This window comes from Astatotilapia calliptera, chromosome 1, assembly GCF_964374335.1.
Source record: "Astatotilapia calliptera chromosome 1, fAstCal68.1, whole genome shotgun sequence".
Lineage (NCBI taxonomy): Eukaryota > Metazoa > Chordata > Actinopteri > Cichliformes > Cichlidae > Astatotilapia > Astatotilapia calliptera.
This window is the reverse complement of record NC_137422.1, coordinates 23,394,092-23,414,941: the sequence shown is the minus strand read 5'-3', so window position 1 is coordinate 23,414,941 and position 20,850 is coordinate 23,394,092. Positions and strand designations below refer to the sequence as shown.

At 40.5% G+C, this 20,850-nt stretch overlaps 2 protein-coding genes across 8 annotated transcripts in view; both read left to right on the top strand.

Moving 5' to 3' along the window:
- tcf12 (transcription factor 12) overlaps positions 1 to 14,071 on the top strand; it is an 82,791-nt gene extending 68,720 nt beyond the window's left edge. The window contains exons 13-21 of one of the 6 annotated variants that reach the window (XM_080298733.1): positions 575 to 719; positions 5,013 to 5,086; positions 6,679 to 6,750; positions 7,238 to 7,429; positions 9,829 to 9,931; positions 10,036 to 10,174; positions 11,443 to 11,672; positions 12,107 to 12,254; positions 13,419 to 14,071. In XM_080298733.1, coding sequence (XP_080154859.1) covers positions 575 to 719; positions 5,013 to 5,086; positions 6,679 to 6,750; positions 7,238 to 7,429; positions 9,829 to 9,931; positions 10,036 to 10,174; positions 11,443 to 11,672; positions 12,107 to 12,249 — 1,098 coding nt within the window. In that variant the 3' untranslated portion in view covers positions 12,250 to 12,254; positions 13,419 to 14,071. Of the gene's footprint in view, positions 1 to 574; positions 720 to 5,012; positions 5,087 to 6,678; positions 6,751 to 7,237; positions 7,430 to 9,825; positions 9,932 to 10,023; positions 10,175 to 11,442; positions 11,673 to 12,106; positions 12,255 to 13,418 lie in introns of all 6 variants that reach the window. The other 5 variants (XM_080298721.1, XM_080298729.1, XM_080298715.1 and 2 more) reach the window with 5 other exon arrangements.
- A 6,377-nt stretch (positions 14,072 to 20,448) lies between these two features.
- cgnl1 (cingulin-like 1) overlaps positions 20,449 to 20,850 on the top strand; it is a 33,817-nt gene continuing 33,415 nt past the window's right edge. Inside the window, exon 1 of one of the 2 annotated variants that reach the window (XM_026168979.2) lies at positions 20,449 to 20,620. The gene's annotated coding sequence lies outside the window, so the exon portion shown is untranslated. The other variant, XM_026168988.2, reaches the window with a different exon arrangement.

Below are 20,850 nucleotides of genomic sequence, written 5' to 3'. Positions count from 1 at the left end.
ATTGTAACTATTTGTCCTCTTTAAATAGACTATGAGGTTTAAAAAGAAGCAAGAAAAAACAACATTTGAATATGACGGGGTTTTGATATATGGCTCAGAGTATAATCTCTGGCTACAGCCTGAATTGTGCCCCTTGAGATTTCCTGTTGTTGGCTTAACGGGGTTTCCAGGTTGGGCGTCTGCACACTGGAAAAACTGGACACCTATAAGCAGAGAGTCTGTATACGAGTGAAAATAAAGTGTGCTCCTTTAAAACAGCCTAGTTTCCTAAAAAGGTTAAAAAACAAATGAAATTTGAGAGTGCGTTTAAACGATTAATTTAATTGAAAATAGTGCAACGACCTCATTGAAACATTTGAAACAGAAAGTTGGTGGCTTTCGGACTTTGGCTAATTTTCCATTTGATGTTAGGAACTTGATTTGGAAAGCCGGAAAAGCATGTTTACTTTACTGTTTTTATAGAAGGGTGGTGTACATTGGTAAACACGCTCCTGCTTCAAATTCATCTTATTTTTATTTTTTATTTTTTTTATCTATCCTGTCTCTCCTGATGTCTTCCTCTCTGCCTCTGCAGATTTACTCACCTGACCACACTAGCAGTAGTTTTCCATCCAATCCGTCGACACCTGTGGGTTCTCCTTCACCTCTAACAGCCACAGCAGGTGCAGCCTCAGCAGGTACAGTGGTGACTGCTGCTGGCACCCCGTCTGGAAGGCCAGGTAGGTCACCAGCCTGTGGATTTTAATCTCATAAACACTGTCTGCACACATATACTAGATACCAGCAGAAACTGCTTCATAAAGGCTTTTTTTCCCCAGGTAAAGTGCCGGTAACTCACTCAATGGCTATTTCTTTCCTAGAATAGCCAAGCTAATTATCAGGCTTTCATGAATATGTGCCCTATTTTAACTGTGGAAGTGCAATAACCCACACAAAAAGGCAGGTCTTTAGGCTGCCTCCAGCTGTGCTTTCTGATTCATGTAGTATAAAAAGGCTGGCTGAAACTGAAGTGGGAGGCAAATGAAAGAGTTTGATTAATAAACCGAGTCTTGTTCACTCAGTGTTGTCATCCCTCCTAAACAGCTGTGCTAACGACAGGTAGGCTTCTCCAGGAAAGTGTGTTATTGTGTGGACGCTGGAGTTATTGTCACAGCTAATTTTTCTGCTTTATCTCACATGATTAGCCAAAACATCATACAGTAACTGTGACCGTGTCTGCACCGTCATGCATCTTAGGAATAAAAGAGGAAGTAATGAATTTGAAGGTCTGTATTTTATGTAATAGTCACAGCTCTGCTTGTACTGGTCAGTGAATATAGGGCCCTGTGACTTCAATTAATTACTTTTACTCTGTGCTGCATTAGTCGGATTAATTAAAGCCTAAGTAGAGTGAATTGTGAAGAGTTTCCCTAAAACTTAATTTAATAGCCCCTTTTAGCTTTAGAGCATCTCTAATCATTTGGTCGTCATTCTCCGTGCTTTATCTGAGTCGGGGCAGTTAATGCCATTTCTACATGAATCCATCCTAAAAGAAAGCTTAGTTTAGTCTGGGATAAGGCTGAACATCCACTGAATTGACAGCCACGATGAGTATTTAAAACTGAAGAAACGCGAGAATTAATTTTCAAGCGAAAATGTTCCAAGGAAGTTTAATCTCAAGCAAATAGAAGAGATGCCTCATGCCAGATTTATCTGCTGGCTGTGCTCTTTCTGCGGTCCACGAGCACAAAAGTGACACCATTTATACTGAAAGCATGAAATCTGTGTTACAAGTTTATTCTTCACCTGCATCTGCGTCAGGGGCTTTATTTTTGTGGCTGAGGCAGCCGCTCCGCATTGACTCCCGGTGACATCACAGAGAAGTTTTGGCTCTCAGCTTTTTAGGAGGCACTTTGCTCGAGCTCGGGAGTTTAAATGCAGCCAAGAAGTACCTTCAGAATTACGTGTAGTTTATTTTTTCTGCTGTCATTTCCTTTAAGTGATAGAAATTTATGGACAAACTGTGGAATGACTGCGGCTCTTGGGGCGGCGAAGGGTTTTAAGTTATTGAAAAGCTTTTCATATTTGCAGAACTGCATTTATGGCTTATAATAGCAGCTCATACTATTCATTCTACTTTTAGTAAAACAGTTTCAGGAGTAGATTTATTGTTATATAATCCTGCTTTCCCAGACAAGTGTTTTTGTAGTTAGATTTTTTTTTTTTTTTGGGGGGGGGGGATGGGACGACCAGTTTCCCTCTGAATTGTAATTATTTTCTGCAACAAATTCAGAGAACAAAAGCAGGAAAGTAGTAAGGAAATCAGGGCGGCCCCATCAAGGGGATCCTGTTTGTAGTACACAGTACTTTTAAGTACCGGAAAAGAGATGTAGACGAAGAAAATGGTCCGTCAGATATGTTGACAGAGGCGGGAGACCAATGGAAAGAGAATGAGAGGGGGGGACAGTAAGGGAAAGCCCAGTGTGTTGTTTTAACGGGCAGTTGTGTCATGTGTGGTAATGGAGTGGCGACAGCTGTCTCTACGTATGCCCCCCTCTTCCTCAGCTGTTGCCCTGCCCCATGGACAGCTGTTCCCCCAGCACACACGCATACACACACGCAGACCAGGCGGCAAAATGCCCCATTTATTCACCAGTGAGTGAAGGAAGGTGGCTGTGACTCAGCTGATCAGAGTGGCGGTGATGTGTCTGTTGACCTATTTCCAGTACAGCGCGCTGCACCTGAAAACTGCAACAATATGACAAGCTGAAAAAACAGTTCAGTGTTTTATTGAATGAAGAAAATCCATATTATATAGATATATATCTATATAATATATAAAGCACTGCTGCCAAATATGTCATGTGGAATTATGGGGAAAAGATATAGTTTTACTAATTATTCGTCCTTAATGTGCCTCCAGGCTTAGAAAAAGAACGATACTCTGAAAGTAGCCCAAAATTTGGCTAGTTGTTGATGTAAGTTTCCAAATCCATTCATCATTGGGACTGCACCAATATACAGCACATTACTCAAGGCTGGTTTGTTCAATTAGCCTTCTCTGGTGCACTTGGGGACCAGAGCTTCAGTCTAATTTTTCATAGCCGCCAGCCAGCAGAGGCTTATGTGAAGTTCCTGTCTCACTCACCTGGGAGAAAGCTGAGGCAGAACAGAGACTTTTTCATTTCCTCCTCCAAAGTCACTTTTAATAGTCTGTTAATTAAAGTCGGCTTTTCCAAGGCTGTGTGTGAGTGTGTGTGCAGAAACATGAAAACTCATAAGACCACAGAAGAGTTGTTAGACATTTCATTGGGATGATTTAATGGAAGTTCCCTGAGCGTGAAAGGTGTGATTTTTCTAGTGTTTGTCAAAAATATACATCAGCTGCATTTTTACCACTTTTAACCCCTTAAAGCCAAGTGTGTCATATCTACTGCAAGAGGTTTTGAGGCTTCTGCATCATCAGTGTGATTGTTTTTTCCCCCCCCTGAAAAATCTGAAAAAATACATTTTTAAGAAATAATTGCAAGACTGTCAAATGTAGCAAATATGATACATATTAAAACTCACACATGCAAATTAATATACATAAACACAATGTTCTAGAAGTTATTTCATGGTTTAGGCTTTAAAGGATTTAATAGCTAAGTTATTTGTGTACTTGTTCTGACAACATCGGTCTGATTTTGTAAAACTGAGAAATAAAAACGCTGCGTCACCCCGCTCAGCACGCTATAGCTTTGAAATGATGTAAATTAAGCTTTAAATTAAGAATAAAAAACCATCAGCGTTCCTCAGGCTCCTCTGCCTTTATCATGGGGTTTTCATTGCTGGTTATTTTAGCAAAATGAATTTCTAGAATCATGCGAAATGACTGATAGCAGAAACAAAGTCTCCTTGTGTGGATCACGCAGCAGTGCGCACCATTTACAAGGATGTGGGCTGGGTTTAGCATCCTAACACTATAATAGACACCAGAAGAGCTTGGAAAGACTACGGACACCCTATCCTACTCTGTAAATAACCTGGAAAGGTTCATTACTGTCAAAGTCCATTAAGGTTATTTGATTGCAGTATAATGCATTGCCTCTTGTTGCACATGGCTGGCACTACTTGGATAATTGCGACTCCAAAAAGGAAAGAAAGAAATGTTGTACTGTAGCTGGAAATGTGATGAGCAGATGTGGATTCCTCTTCTTTAATTTACACCAGATCAAATCAGCTTGATTTGCTTTCCTGTACTGGCCGGTAGATTAAATTTTTGGCTCAGATAAACATGCAAAAACTCACTGTGCCAAAGGTAAATTATAATCTCTCTCCCAGTGCAGAGTGTCTTAGATATCTCTGTATTTAGATCATATGATTAAAATGCACTGGTCTTTATTTAGAGCAGAATTAGATTTGACTTTATGGGACACATTAGTGGAATATTCAGGCTCATATATTTACAGATGTAAATTATATAAAGATGATTGACTTTAGTGCTACCACATCACCAGTCAAAGATGCTTTAAACTGACTAAAAGTTAAAGAAAAAGAAAGCCCATGTAATTATTTCTTTCACCAAAAGCCTGCATGAAGATCAGGTACTAAAACAGTCAGCAACGGTGCACTTTTGATTACTGGTTCCTGATGTTTTTGCACGTTTCTGGAATAAAATTAAAACATGCGTGAAAACTAGTCCTGAGCGTGATATTTTTCACTGCTCACATTGTTCTCATAGCCATGGTTATTAATGTGCAGATGCAGCGATCATTTCAGGGTGGAAGTGGGTGTTAGTCAAACCCTGCGCTGGCTCATGTGTCAGGATGCAGTCCAGCCATCAGGAAGTGATGCAGTTAAGCTCTGAAAGATAAAAATACCTCTCATAGAACAACAAGAGACCAGAAAATCAGGATGTCAGTGTGTTATGACTGCATGTTATTGTGTTTGTCAGTGAATGATTTTTTTGTGTCGGCGTACCAGGATGAGGCTTTTGGCCAAAACTGAATCAGATAATTGTTAACACTGACCTTCACTTTGTCTCTCCTCAGGTACCAACCAGTGGCCCCGTGTTGGTGGGCAGACCCCCTCCTCCCCAAATTATGAGAACTCCCTTCACTCACTGGTAAGCTCTCTGCCCGCCTCCATCATTCAGTGAGAGGAGGATATGATGGATGCTCGCTTTAGATAAGCTGCCCATGAAGGACTGAGCTAGCATTACAGTGAGATTCCTGTCTGACAAATGTTTTGCTGAGGAAGGTGGGGGTAGAGGGATAACCAAACTGAACAATACCTGTCCCTTGGGGCATGCCATCTGTCCTCCACTCTGTGGGCTGGGTCTGGGATGACAGTTGGGGGATGGGTTTAGTTATGGGGGCTGGTGTGGGGGTGGCAGCTGTTTGCTGAACCTCTTCTCCAGAATTCCTTCGCTGCCGTACGACCAGAGCTGAAGATCGGATTTCATGCAGCCCTGCTACCTGATGCACATGTCATGTGTTTACATACTCTACTGGGAGTTTATTCAAGGGATAAACGGACTTAAATAAACTTACTATACAGATCCACAGACATATTTATATGATAAATAAAGACAGTATAATGTTAGGCAATAACCCAGCTGATCCAAGCAATGGGTGAACAAGTGAATTCATAAAACATATGGATCATAAGTGTTAACAAAATGCATTTATGTTTCATGTGTATGAAAGAAAGAAAATATTGACCGATATTGAATTTTCTTATCACCAGCAATTCAAATTGTATTGGTGTCGAAGTTTAACATGATTATATGTTTCTATGACCTCACAGAGAAGACCCGCAGAAGTAAAGGATGGAGCTTTTAGCCATGCTGTGATCTTAGAGGGACATAGATTCATCCTGACATCGTCTGCAAAGCTCCTTCATAATCCGTATTCACACGTAACAATGAAAAGACATCCAGGTTTAATATAAAGGATCCTATATCTACCTGGTAGAGATGTTCCTTAAGAATGTCTTGAACCCATACCCGGTTGTTTCTGAATCATTTAGGCTTCTAAGAGGTAAAAAAACATCAATTGCAGTTTTTTATTGAATGATGAATGAAAAATGCAGCTGGCAGCCACTGAAGGAAATTCTCATTTATTCTCAGCAACGTTCAAGAGTGTGCTGAAATAAAATCGTAGATCACGGTCCTCTGGTAGTTACGACAGAACTACTTGGAACATTGGAAAGTCCCAGAGAGCTCTTGGAAATGGTGATGAAGCTCTTTGAGGATTAGATTACAGTCAAAATGACTAATTTTGTTACTGGACTGGGCTGTGAACAGTAGTTATATTCGTTTAAGACGAATTTTTTTTAAAAACGGCAGACTTTGGTAATCAACAAAACACGCACAGCTGGATGAAATGAACATAAGAAGGCAAAGCAATAAGGCACAAAAGACAACAACATTATTTATCCCAGCACATAAAGTCAGTGTAAAGTTTTAAACTTGTGGCGATGCAGAAAATGTGACAAGTGCTGTAGTAGGGGTCTGTAAATACGCAAACAGCGAACCATTTTTATCTTTACAAAGTGAGTCGTCAGCAGCTGTGTGCTTCTTTCTAAATCCTGCCTCTTTCTCTCTATGTGCTATCACAAAACAAAAAAAAGTCTTTACCCACAGCGTGTTTGTAGTATTTATAGATTCTGATCTTTTTTTCTTAATTCTCTCTTATTCTTATTTGACTTTGCCAGAAAAACAGAGTTCATCAGCAGTTACATGAGCATCTCCAGGATGCCATGTCTTTCTTAAAGGATGTCTGCGAGGTACTCTTCAGATAGACTCTTTTTTTTTTTTACCCATTGCGTGTTCCATACATCGTTTTGTTTTCTTGCACAAGTTCGACTACATTCTTCACAGTGAAATGCACTTTCATTTATTACTACTTCTGTCGCCTTATTCTCATGTTATGTTGTTGTCGTTTTTTTTGTTTTAGTTTTTTTCTGCAGCCATGCCAGCTTGTAGTAATCAGCTTAGGTTCAGATGACAATGAAATTAAGTGGCTGCAGTGCCTCTGTTCATTTGAAAAACAAATGAGAACATATCCTGACTTCTACAACTCAAGCTGAAATGGCTCATTTGATCTTGCATTTGAATTGCCTTCTTTATCTTGTGTTGTTTTTTTTTTCTCACCATACAATCAGCATTTTCAATTTTTGTCCTAATGTGCTTATACTAAGCTGCTCTGTCCTTCTTTTCCTCCCTTCTTTCTCTCCCTAACCCTTCATTTCTCAATCCCTTTGGTCCTCCCAGTCTCGAATGGAGGATCGCCTGGACAGATTGGATGATGCAATCCTTGTTCTGAGGAACCACGCAGTGGGCTCCACCGCCAGTCTGCCCAGCGACATACACAGTCTGCTGGGACAGGCACAAAATGGGCCAATAACAGCCATTGGACCAAATTTTCCTGCCTCTGCATTGGTTCCAAGTCGGACTGCAGCGATGGTACGATAACTTCATATAAGTATTTATTTATTACTATACGGTATTTTTCAAACTACACCACATAAAACACCTTGGCCACCTGGTCAAAAAAAGGAGAGCTTTGAGACATTTTCCGCAGACGAACAGTTGAATTTATACCGGCATATTTTCCATAAGTGTAATAGCTGGCCGTAGGATCACCCTCCTCTTGAGAGCGGCTGTATACACAAGTTTGAGAGAGAAATGAAGAAAACAGGCACAAAGAAGTAAAGTTGGCGTAGGACGTGTTTGTACGTTGCAATCCTTCTAGAGTTAAACTCGAAGCCCCTTGAGAACTGGGGAAATGCCGGTCTCGGTGTAAATCATGACGTGTTCGCCCATCCTCCTTCTGAGGTATTTGATTGTACAGAGCCAGGAGATTTGAACACATCTGCAGTGGAAATTAAAATGGGATGACTCGTCCAACTGTTATCTGGAGGTGTTTGGAAAAAGTTTGACACAAACACAAACTTAAAAAGAAAAAGATCAAATTAATTTGAACGTGGGAAGAAGTTTAGATTACTTTTTTCTCTGAGATAAATGATGGAAGGAAAAGTTAGACAGTGATGAGATTTTGTATCTAATAAGCCAGTGATTAGCTGTAAATGTGGTGTTGCCTTTAAATTCAGACCTAAATTTAATATTCTTGTTTAGATTACTGTTATACAGAAAGGCCAAAAGGCTCCTTTTGTGTGTAAATTGATTATTAATTAATTAGTTTAATTTTTTTTTCTATAAAACAAGCACGTATTGTGAGTAAAGTGTTTTGGTAAGGTTGTACTTTGATGCAGCATGAAGAAAGAATGAAAAGATGCATTTCTGAGTGCAGACCGACATTTTAGTGCTCAGTCTGCACTTTTTGTTTTCGTGTCTTGATCATTGCAGTGGAGCTGTCGTGCAGAAATTCATTTATTTTCAAAGCAGTTTCGTTTTTTTCTTTGTTTTAAGGTGGTATTTTTCCTGTCGATGGTTGTTTTCACTCGTACGCGGAGGCTACTGGGTAGCTCGCTTTGTCCCTTAACAAGAATTTTACTGTGGTTGTCAGAAGAGCTCAGTTTGATGTATTTGTTACAGAGAGCTGGGTTGTGGCAGTGATGTTGACCGACTGCGACTGTGAGATAGAACATACTGTGTCTGCACTAACACAGCACTTCCTGTGTGGGAAGAGGTCCCTTCAGACAGGGCTCAACAGCCTCGACACGGCACAGCCACAGGCTTTTTACTCTGGCTGTCACCCCGCCCTCTACCCCCTTCCACCCCTTTTCATCACTTCTTTTTAACAACCCAGGAAATCTGAATCGTTGGAAACGTGTGTCTGAACCCGCAGCCTCCACCCAAATAGAGGTCCTCAGCTGTATGGTAATCAGGCCCAGCCATGAAAATGGCAGCGTTCTTTTCTTGCCAGAGCCCCAGCCTCACTCCTCCTCCTCCAGACAAAGAGTTGTTTGGACACCTGTTGAGAGCACAGCAAAGATTAGCGTAGCGCTGGGGAAGGGGAGGATCTCGGAGCGGTGGGGTTAACAGAGGCCAACAGTGACTGGGGATCACATTCCAGAGGAAAAGAGGGAGATGCTCTCCACCCTTAGTGATGATTTCTCCGCCTTTCCTCAGTCCTTGAAAAAGGAAATCAAATGGCTCTAGAGCATGTGGTAAAGGAGGGGCTTTGTGGCACAACGTGGTGGGAGTTGACCATTTCTATGTTATGCATGTGAACAAAATAACAAGGAGATAGTCAGACATTGGAGTGGGTTTAGCTTGACTTCTTTTGAAACTGAACACAGAAGGATTATTCTTCTCGTAGACATGAGGAACAGACGGGTCCTCAGTTGTGGTTACAGAGCGGGGAGTCTGAGAATGTCGCTGCAGCGAGCAGTAACACAAAATGCAACAGTGACAGAGACAAATGAGGAGGCTATATATGGACCTTTAAGTATGGCTAAATATTGTGGCACAGGTGTTTTTTTTAATTTGTGTTTATTTTCTATTTCCTACCCTTGATTATGCATTATAACGCTGCTGTGGAGCAAATCTCCAAAGTACCCACAGGTGTTGGTAATGACTGACTTGAATGGTGATTAAACCCAGAACTTGTCCCATGCTGTGACTACAGGTTTTAATAAACACTGCTACAGACAGCATCTAATCTAATGTATATATACATATATAAAAGCATCTTTTTTTATGATCCAACCAGTGTAGAGTGCTCACCAAAATGTGCAAATCAGTATAACTAAGGTTGCTCTTTTTCTTTAAAACTGTGGGATTTTCCATTTTAGGCTTTTCTCCTGCTCAAAAGTGTTGTTTCATTTTTATGAACAGTCTCCAGTGAGTGTGTGGCTGCTTCCTTTCTTCACGTGTCCTTCCTGTCTGTGTTGCAGCAGGGCGGCGACGATGCTGCCAGCCTGAACAACAGCCACGGAGGCCTGCCCAGCGCCGGCTCGACATCCAGCACAGAACTCAATCACCAAGTGGAAACGTTCAGAGGTCAGCTCCACCACGGCGTCCCACTCTACGATATCCACACGATTCGGTTTACGTATGATGTCTTACCTCCACATTTCTGTTACTAATAACAGGTCTTACTTCAGGCCTTCCAGCAACCCTGGAGCTGAAGGTGGAGAAACAGGACAAGGATGAGATGCTCGACAGCATCTCCACCGATAACAAGTCAGATGACGAGAGTGACAGAAGAGATATGAAGACACCCAGAGCAGGCCCACGCACAAGGTAAGAGGACCTTTCGATACGAAAACGTGTGAAACATTCTTCAGAAGTGAAAATAAGCTCTATGGCATGCTTTGAGATGGTAGAAACATGGGATAAGGCTGGAAAGGTTGTCTTTCATATGCGACAGGTAGTGGAAAATCTGATACATATCGTATTAACCTTTACTGTCATTATTTGATTTAAAATAGGCATGTCAACAAATGGGAACAAGAGCTGGGTAAAGAAATTCCAGAGGAGATGTGGAGAATACTGGATTCGGTGCTTTTTAACACCCCAAATTACAAGCAAACAGATAAATGTGAAACAGCCCTGCTGGAGATTATGGAACCAAACCATACTCACATGTTTTGGACATTCGGAAAAATAAAACCCCTTTTGGATAGTATTCATTCAGAGCTTGCTGAAATGTTTGGCTATACAATCCCATGATCATTTCAGATCCTATACTTGGATCACCTTAAAGGAAACATGCATCCAAAGACCAATACCTGTTTAACATTGACCTAGCACTGGCTAACGATCAAAACACTAAGCTACAGACAATGGGTGATTGTTGTTGTTGTGATGGTAAACTCAAATACAGACTGAAAGTGAAAGAATATTTCTAAAAATCTGGGACAAACGGTTGTTATACAAAGTGAAGAAAAGTCAAAAGTAACAGAAATTATTAAAAGAGGCAGTTTTGCACCGACACACTAACACTGGCACTGTTCAGATGTTCATGTGCTTGTTTTATGTTTCCATGTGGCTACTTTTCAGTTTTATTTTGCGTTAGCTTAGCCACCATGTGTAGTCATTTTATATGTGTAAAGGAAGCAAATAAAATTCGGTTTTTTATCAGTTTGGTTCCTATGAATGGCACATTCACTTTCACATTAGACAAGTGAATACACTTCATTCATTTCCTCAGAAAGCCTGCAACCAAGTTAAAGCCGGGTGTCTGAAAACGGCCGGGACACAAACAAACAGAGACCTCCCCTAAGGGTGGGAGGGATAACCAGTCCTGTCAGGCAAATCTTTTGTCTCATTAACACATGCTTAAGAAACAACAGATTTCACTTGATGCTGAGAAGGCGGAGCTTCTCAGCGTCAAGTGAAATCGTTGTGGTAAAAACTCATGGATGTTAAATGAATTAAATTTTCTTCCTTCATGTTTATAGTTCATGGTTTAATCACGGTCATGTCAGATTAATGGTTTGAAGACCATCCTATCATTGGTGCAGATGACTGAATGGTGGCTGCGGGTTGATTTCTTCTCTCTGCTGCAGCATCACCGAAGACGAGGATCTGAATCCCGAGCAGAAGGCTGAACGGGAGCGCGAGAGGAGGATGGCTAACAACGCTCGCGAACGCCTGAGGGTGCGAGACATCAACGAGGCTTTCAAAGAGCTGGGTCGCATGTGCCAGCTGCACCTGAAAAGCGAGAAGCCCCAGACTAAACTGCTCATCCTCCATCAGGCTGTGGCTGTCATACTTAGCTTGGAGCAGCAAGTCAGAGGTCAGTGTTGCAGCGCTGCTGCGGCAATTAACTGAAATGCTACATCACATCAAATCACTGCTGACTCTTAAAAACAACGTGTGTTTTGATGCAGCGTTCCTGCAGGTGGTAATTTAATTTCACTGTCACATCCAGAGCAGATACATGTGGAGTTAGAAAGGAAAAAATAGGGAATGGAGCTGCCAGAGTATCACAGACAGTAAAGAAAATGCAGGGCGTTTATTCAGCTCAGATGTTTCCCTGCAGTGCTGCATTTAGAGGTACTAAAATGAGTAATGATGAAAGATTTGAGGCGAAAGACAAACAAAGTAACGCCCTTTTATAACACCCTTAAAGCTTCGGTCTCTCTCTAAAATTTTATCTTAATTTTATTTTTAAAAAAGCTTTGACATGTGTTTAATTAAAGTGTAATCTGTGTTTATGTGAACTCACAGAGAGAAATCTGAACCCCAAAGCAGCCTGCCTTAAGAGAAGGGAGGAAGAAAAAGTGTCTGGGGGCTCCAGTGATGCCCAACCAGCCCACACAGGAGTCCATCCAGGCCTGACCGACACATCCAACCCCATGGGCCACCTCTGAGACAGGTACTCTCACCTCTAATTGAGCGACACACACTGCTATGATGGTTTTCTCTAATAACTGAATAATCGGTCATCTCATGACAGCATATTTTCTTTTTCTTTCTGCACTTTGATACCATGATAATTGCGGTCATCCTGTGTGTTTTCCTGGTTTAACTGATGTTTAGTTGATTACACAGGTCAGCATGATTGAATCATATTGACGCAGCATGTTTAAACCCAGCTAAAGTCCACAATCTTCATTTTTTACTTATGTTTCCTAAAATAAAATTTTTAACTTGAAGATGTCAAACTGTAAAATTCTTTCAATCGTTGTTATTTAAAAAGATGCAGATAGATGGAATATTCACTAAATTATTTAAATTTTAATAAAATCTCTGCTAAGGTTACCAGAAACCATCAATCAGTCACATTTCATGAGAGTTAAAGTTGCCAGCCATCACTAAGAGGACAAATTTTGCTGGCTGACTGGTCGCGCTTCCAGCCACGTGCGTGGCTGTGCTGAGCGGGGTTTCCCCCTCATGGCTGAGAGCTTTGTTAAACAAGGATTTGGGGTGAAATTGTGCACGGCTTATTTGCCGTTTATGCATCAGAATCTGTTCAATAAACTGCACTTTCCAGACATACTTTTAGAGACAGTGAAGATAACAAACACTGGAAATATTGGAAAGTCTGGTTGTTCTTGGCCGGCGATCTGCATCTTTGGCTGGTTTTTCCTGTGCTGCGTCACTTTTTAGTAAGGCTCTAAATCTATGTTACCTCATTTAAAGTAAGCCAGTGCATTTTCTTCTCATTTTTGGCTATTCGATCAACAAAACTGTATTTTGTATTTGAATAAATTAAACCCCTTTTTTATCCCTTATTTTTATTTGGAGGAAAAATCCTTTAATTTAAATGTTATAATTGTCCTTTATTGATTTATGTCTGATTTATGTCAGACTTTTTAAAAAATAAATATGTAAAACAGCAGGACTTTAAACAAACTGACCTTTTTCAACAGCATTGTGCAAGTTGCATTTTGAAAGATGCATTCCTGTTTATTTTGGCTTGGGGTATATCTCATTAATCACCAGCTCTAGTGCTGAAGCTAAAATTTGGACGGCCTACGCTCAGCTCCTTTGATGCGCACCTCTGATCAGTGCTCCTTCTTTGCTTCCTCTCCTCCAGATCAGAGCGATGCAGATCATTTCTGTCCCATCTGAGTCGGTGACCTTGCTTCCCAGTGACAGACAGGACTCGCAGTTTGTGACACCAATTGGAGGAGACAGACCACTTGAAGCAAAACGACGAGTCTAACACAGTCCACTCCTAAGATTGAAGTAGAGCCAAGCGTCCAGCTCCCTGTGACCAGATTCCATTTGCAAATTTCTCCCCCACAAGAAAAAAATCTTCAACACATATCACTGTCTGCAAGAAGTGTGTTGCTTCTGAACAATCAGAGACTTCGCAATCTCCTCCAACCGTATGTGGAAATTGCCTTGTGCCTAAACTAAATTGACGAATGCATTGTAACAGCAATTGTTTTTATTTGTCTGTTTCTTTGTTTTTTTTCCTATTTATTATGTTATTGAGCTATAAAGTGTATGTCTAAAGGGAAAGTTAGGTCAATACAAAGAGAAGCATGCGGCTTTTCAGTCGATCTATAGTTTGCCAGTGTCGCCATCAACCCTGAGCACTCCACCCCGGGAAAATCTTTGAGTCTGAGATTGGGGGAAAAATGTTAGAGATTAATTTATTGGCCAGTTTAGACTGATATTTATACCCAACTGAAAATCATCACGAGCTGAAAAACAAAAGCACCCGTTTTTTAAATATAAATTTTTTTAAAAATGATATATTATTTATATTTTTGTTTTCCTCGTTCTGCCACTGGCCACACGTGAAACCAAAACTACCTATGTTTGTTTCTGAGCAGTTTAGATCTGTCTCTGTGCTACTGACCGGCAGGTAACAGGTCCAGCTACGATAGCGTCAACAGCACGGGAGGTGACGCACAAACGGCAAACTGTAGCTTCACTGAAGGCTCAGATTTAATTGTTTTTTTTGTTTGTTTTTTCCCAGTAGTGAGCAGTGAAAATACAGAGGGCAAACTTTTTGCAAACCTTAGCATTCCCTGCATATTTTAGTGTCTTAACTAAAGGAAGAGGCGACTCCAGCGCCCTCGCTTCCCTTTGCCATATAGTGTTAAACGTAAGCAGTGGCGTATGTTTGCAGATTCCTCCTCCGGACGTCAGCACAGAAGTGTTGGCTGTGTTGGCACAGAAGTGGCTTTTTTTCTTTTGAAAATGTGTTATTATTTTCTTGTTTCTGCCACCAGCTAATCAGAGATCTCCTAATGAAGACGTTCAAAACAAACAAAAGTAGAAAAACACGCAAAAAAAACCCAAACAACACAAAACGACGACCACAGTTTCTCCTGGCCTGATCAAACATATCAATTTTCTTTCTGTTAATATCTCAAGACATTAAATTCTAATAAGCGCAGTTACTCCTGACTAAAATTTAGTTATGCTTATTTGTTGTAACAAGTCCTTTCTGTCCAGCATTATAATTTCCGGTTTTTAGCTAGCAGAGAAAATCTGTAAGTTATTTTCAGTGATGTTTTGATGGAAGCCATGCTATTCTCAGTATGGCAAAGCAGACTGAACATTTCATGGATTATTCTGAGTATCATTGAATTGTAGCATGATCATGATAATGAGGATGATGATGATGAACAAAAGCAGGATTTTTCTTTTTTATGTTCCAAGACATCGGTCATGGCTTTATTTCTTTTTCCCTATCCGTGTGCATGCGTTACGTTTTCCTTTTTTTGAGTCTTTTCGGTCTTAAGACTTGCTTTATATTCCATTTATTTCTTTGTATATTGCGTTCTATCATTATTTACACCTTAAACAAGGCTGCCGCATTCAGAACGAGTATTCTGTACGATAAAGGGACTTTGATTAGAATAAAGGATGATGAGTTTACAATTTAACAACCTCATTTTAGTGAAGAAGAATCCAAAAAGAGAGAGACCTGGTCGGTTGTGGTGTGTTCTCTGACTGAATGAGGCCTTGTTCATCATTTCAGTATTCATGATCCTGTATTCATGTCGGCAGACTTTGAGGGTATAATGTGTGTCACTTCCGGCTCGCTTCCCTTCATTTGTTTTCTTTCTTTCTTTTAAACTTCCCGTTCTTCCTGTGTTTCTTTGCTCCTCTGTTTGCCAAGTTAAACTTTGCTGTATCCCCAGATGCTTTCCCTTGTATAATATATGAAAAAAAAAAAGAAAATCAAAAGAAAAAAAAACATTTGGCTTATTTTTCACTGTAGTTAGTCTTTTATACAATAATACTGTAAGAATATTTCTTGAATTCTAAATATTACTCTTTCTAGATTTTTGAAAGCAAAAGTTTTGAGTAAAAAGTTTCTTACTTTATTTTACTATATTAGATAGTAAAATGTACGGTTATTTACCATAACCTGTCCATTATCACAAAAAAGTTACATATGGCATCTCAAGAACACGGCTGAACTGCTGCTCGTAGTTTAGTACTTCAAAAAGGCTCCGTATGAGCTCCAGATTCCTAAAAGCGCGACCTCCATCGTACTCCTCAGTCTCCGTTGTTGATTGATTGAAAAAAAAAAAAAAAAGGAAAAAAAAAAAGATTTGTTCTTGTGTCAAATAAAAGGTGTTGTTGATGCACATTGAAAAACTGCGGCAACGAGAATTTGAATTTTCTGTCATTTTCAAACAGAAAAACACGATGTATATAACATTTATGTTGCAATAAATGTGCCATCTTTTTTTAAACTCGATCGTATGTGCATTTATTTCGCTCATCTTCCTCTCCATATTTACATTTTTCCACCTTTCCATAACCTTTGTTGTGTTTTAACGCACAAGAAGGAAGAGCTCTGAAACAATGGGATTCATTTAGACTTCCTTATCGTTTTTGTTATTTTGTTTTTGAGACATTTCTACAGTGGATTTAGGCCAAATGAGTGTTTTATAGTATGTAACTCTTTTTTGAAAGTAATACCAGTGGACCATTGTAGTCTGTATGAAAAGTACTATGAATATATGTTTCTATTTTTAATAAAGTGTGATAGCAGCGTACTGTATATGTGCTGTGCTCCTACTTTTTCTTTTTTGCAAGTTCATTTATGCAGTATAGAGACAGATCCTCGTGCCTTAACCTCCTAAGACCTGAACTCTTCCATGGCATGCATTTTTAATTTCTCTTTGATATTTGGGCATATTGGGACCTCATGAATGTAAAAACAAAGAATTGCCAGATTAATTTTTTGACCTGATTTGTGTTTCTGACAAAAATGAGATCCACATATGAGGACATTTGTTTTAAATTTTGATAGAACAGTGGCAGGATAATGTCCTCGTAAGTGGATATCAGGCTCTTGTAGAGACAAATTTGTGTTTTTAGGTCCAGACAACCCAAAATGTGATGTCCACATATGTGGACGCCAGGTCCTAGGAGGTTAAATAATATTTGAATAAATTGTCTTATATTTTGACACAAAACAAAATGACCCACCCAGCACTGAAATTGAACTTCCACAGTCATGTTGAAAAGCACAAACCTAAACAGTTTTTTAATAAATGGCTTTGGTGGAAGTGTCTCTCTCTGTAACCTGCCGTACTCAATCTGCTACTTGTGCTGTGACTGAAGTTAATGAATCCCAAAAGCGTTGTGAAAATACTGCTCTGAACCTGGAAGATTGTTGCTGTGCTGTAAATCTCAGAGCCTGTACATCTGCGCAGAATTATCTCCGTGCAGATGTAAGCATGGAGACCGCTCATTGCGTCCTGAGAGGTCTGATCTCGAGTCATTCGTCAGACTGAGGTGACAAAAGTGCTGACTGCCGTTCTGTCTGCGGTGAGCTCAGTGATGCGCGGTGGCCTTCCAGCGTTCCTCGCAGGGATAAACGGAGCGTGTGACTGTGCTGAGCTCTGGTGGTGGTGGTCGTGGGTGTGCATGTTTTCTGTAGGAGTGGGACCACCATGTCTGAAGGCTGACTTCCTGTCATGGCTGCTGGCTGAGCCAGCTGACAGAAAGTCCTTGGCTCACATCCTTGAATCTCAACCAAAGAGCCTGCTGCTCCTCCTGCTCTAACAGTAAGATCATCCGCCTCTCTGCCACTTTCAGGATGCACGCTGCACTGAACAGGCCTCTTGTCTTCTGTTTCACTTTCTAATCTCAGCTCTTTAAGATTCAAGGCTTTTTGACCATTTCAACATAGTGAGGAGAACAGGATATGATATTCAGACATTTCACAGAGACACAAAGCAAGTGCTTATCTGTCAATAATGGAAGTTTTAGGCATAAAGTGTGGAAAACAAATACGACAGCACAAAAGTAATTTCAAAGATTACTTTTACATGTACTCAAAACAACAATGTACTGCTCCTCCTGCCCACACCAGCTGCACAGAGATCCATTTTTGAAGCAGTTTAGAGTGATGGATAAAATACCTAGTCCTTGTTTTATATTAAGAAGGCCACAAAAAAGCTCCAGGGTTCTGAATTAGACACAAGAAGTCTGGTAACTTCCACAGTTTGTCTTTTTAGTATCAGATTCCCTCAGTAAGGAATCCAGGGACAACATCTTTATGAGGAGCAGTAAGACAGGGTGAAGCTTGATGAGGTTCACCTGTGTGTCTGTGTGTTAATGACCTACCTGACATTTGTGCACCCACCGTAACCTGCCAGATGTGCACTGATGGTGTAGTTAGTTATCTACACACCAAAGCTGGGAAGCAAGAGTGTCAGTAATACAGTGAAATCAGATCCAGAAAGTAGCATGGGCAAGGCACTTTATTAGGTACACCCTGCCAGTACCCAGTTGGACACCTTTTGCCTTCTGTCTTAATTTTTCATGGCATACATTCAACAAGCTGCTGGAAACCTCTGAGTTTTTGGTCCATGTTGACTTGACAGCATCACACAGTTTCTGCTTATCATGATGAGAATCTCCTGTTGCACCACATACCAAAGGTGCTCTGTTGGATTGAGATCTGGTGATCATGGAGGCCATTTGAGTACAGCAAACTCCTTGTCATATTAAAAAAAAACAGTTTCTGATGATCATAGCTTTGTGACATGGTGTCTTACCCTGCTGGGAACAACCATCAGAAGATGGCTACAGTGTGGTCACAAAGGGATGGAGATGGTCAGCAACAATACTCAAGTAGGCTATGGTGTTTAAAGATGCTCAGCTGGGCTGAGGTACCAAAAAGAAAACATCACCCACACCATTATACTACCATTGATTGGCTCATTAGATATTTGTGTGTACATTTTTAAATGGAGATCCAAGTCCAGATAGCAGCAAGGAAAAGATTAGCTGATGAATATAAATATGTGGGAACGCTAATGGATCCAAAACTGGCATTTGAAACAGAAGTGTTTTTAAAAAACTGTGAATAGAGTTTTATTTAATGTGGATATTTTAGGAATAATTTAACAATTAAATATTTAAAATAAAATTCCCACAATGGCTCGGTGACTGTGAAAAGATGAAATCAAAAAAATAAAATGCATCTCCACAATTGCTGCTACAGGTCAGTTGGGCTGACCTGCCCCTGGAAAACCTGCAGACCCCCTTATTGTATAATTGGGATAAGACTGAGGTGTGCACTGAGCATGCCCAGAGGTCCCAGCTGTGGCACCTCAGCGGAGAACAGAGCTCCCATTGTGTGCGGCTGTAACCCAACACAGTGGCTCAGATTAAAGGCTGCGGTGCCGCGTGGTCTCTGCGGACAAAAATATAAACAGTGGGCCACTACAAAGGCGAAGGGGAAGCTAGGCCCCTGGTTTAATGAAGTTTACACTGCAGTGGCAAGATCTATAAAAAGACAAGTGAATGCACCGTTTCTTTCTCCTGCCACTCAGGAGCAGCATGGATGCACTGAAAAGAGAGGCTGGGGGTGCTTTAAGCAGCACTCACTTTAATGCCACTCTGATTTGTATGACAGCTGTTATTTGAAGTTCATGGCATTGATTAGGCCCAAAGAAAATATCAGTTAGATGGGTACTGGTCACATCTAACTGATCGACCGACGTTAGTAATATTTAAACTAAACATGGTTCCTGTGTATTTATGTTATATTAAATTTACATAATGTGGTTTCAAGTACCTTTCAAAGTTGCAACGTTTATTTCTTTCATAAATAAATATTAAACATGTGTTTTTCTAAAATTAGACTGCTCTCAATGTAATCTTCATTATCTTAAGTGACGATGAAGATTATATCCATAAAACATTTCAGTACAATAGCATTTAAGCCTCAAATACACCGGAGATCTTCAGCTTTACATTATCTCTTGATTGTTTTAAAGGTCATTTGTTCCATAAATTTTAAAACAGCCTGAGAAATAAGAAGCAAACTTGATGATTATTATTCGCATCTTCTTCTGTGGCTTGTTCAATAATATTTGTCTAGCATGTGGCTACACTTGCTTGCTACAGGTGACTGTTTATGATGGAAACTGAGCATCAAGCACAGCACCTCAGGATCACTGACACTGACTGTAATCCTGCTGTCGTTTATAGTTGCACAGTGCCATTGGCACCCCCCACTAAGAGCATGCTCACCATCACAGAGGCTGCACACAAACAGTATACACTCCCCACAATCATCAGCATTTTTCTAGCATATCTGCTCAGCATAATAACTAGCTCATGCCTTTTAAATCACTCTCTGAGATACTCATTGTTGACTTTCTGGTGATGCGTTTAGGTGCAGTCAGGTGAGCTTACCATCCACTAGATGACGCTCTCGGTTTTTAAAGACATTCACTTACAAATTGGATTTATGCGTACATTATGTAACGTGGGAAGTTTTCCCAGGAGTCACAAAACTTTTAGTTTGTTTTAGAAATTAATAGAAATGTAAAAACTTTTATTGTGTTACACTACATGTCAAACACATTTTTGAACTACAAGGAGTTAATAAGAAGGAAAAATTTATGAATTAATTATTTGTCAGGTGTCACCTCTGGCTACAATACTCCCCGCTAGTGCAGGAGCTTCTAAAAACCGAGCTGAACCGAGCCGAGTCGGTCCAAACTGAGTGGGGCCTGGGAGTTCGGGGGTAGTCTGTGTGAGATCTGCTCCAGGACCAGCGGACTGCTTTTGAGTGGGTGGGCGGGTAAAGTGCGCTTGTTTGAGGAGGCGGAGCGGCCTGGAGGCTCAGAACGTCCTTCTGAAACGGTTCTCACTCACTCTCAGAAAACAACTCAGGACCAAATAAGTTAGCAAAGTGCGGCGCGGGCACTTTGCAAAAGAGTTTAGCTTTTAAAACCGCTCGAAGAAAACTTTTTTTCCAAACCTGGGATAAGTGAGCAAGCGAGAGCAACGACGCCGGTGAGTAACTAACTAGCTATCAGTAACTGTCCTGTGCGCGAGACTCTTTAACAGCCGTTAAACTCAGCCGGAGGAGAAAAAAATTAAACGAATAGAAGGGCCGCTTATTTTTCTACACAGCTCGTTTACTTCAGGTGAGTGGTACAGGTGAGAAATAGGTGAAGTAAAATTTGAAGATGGTGATGTGTTTCTGCCACCTGTTGCACTCAGCAGCCAAATAACGAGAAACT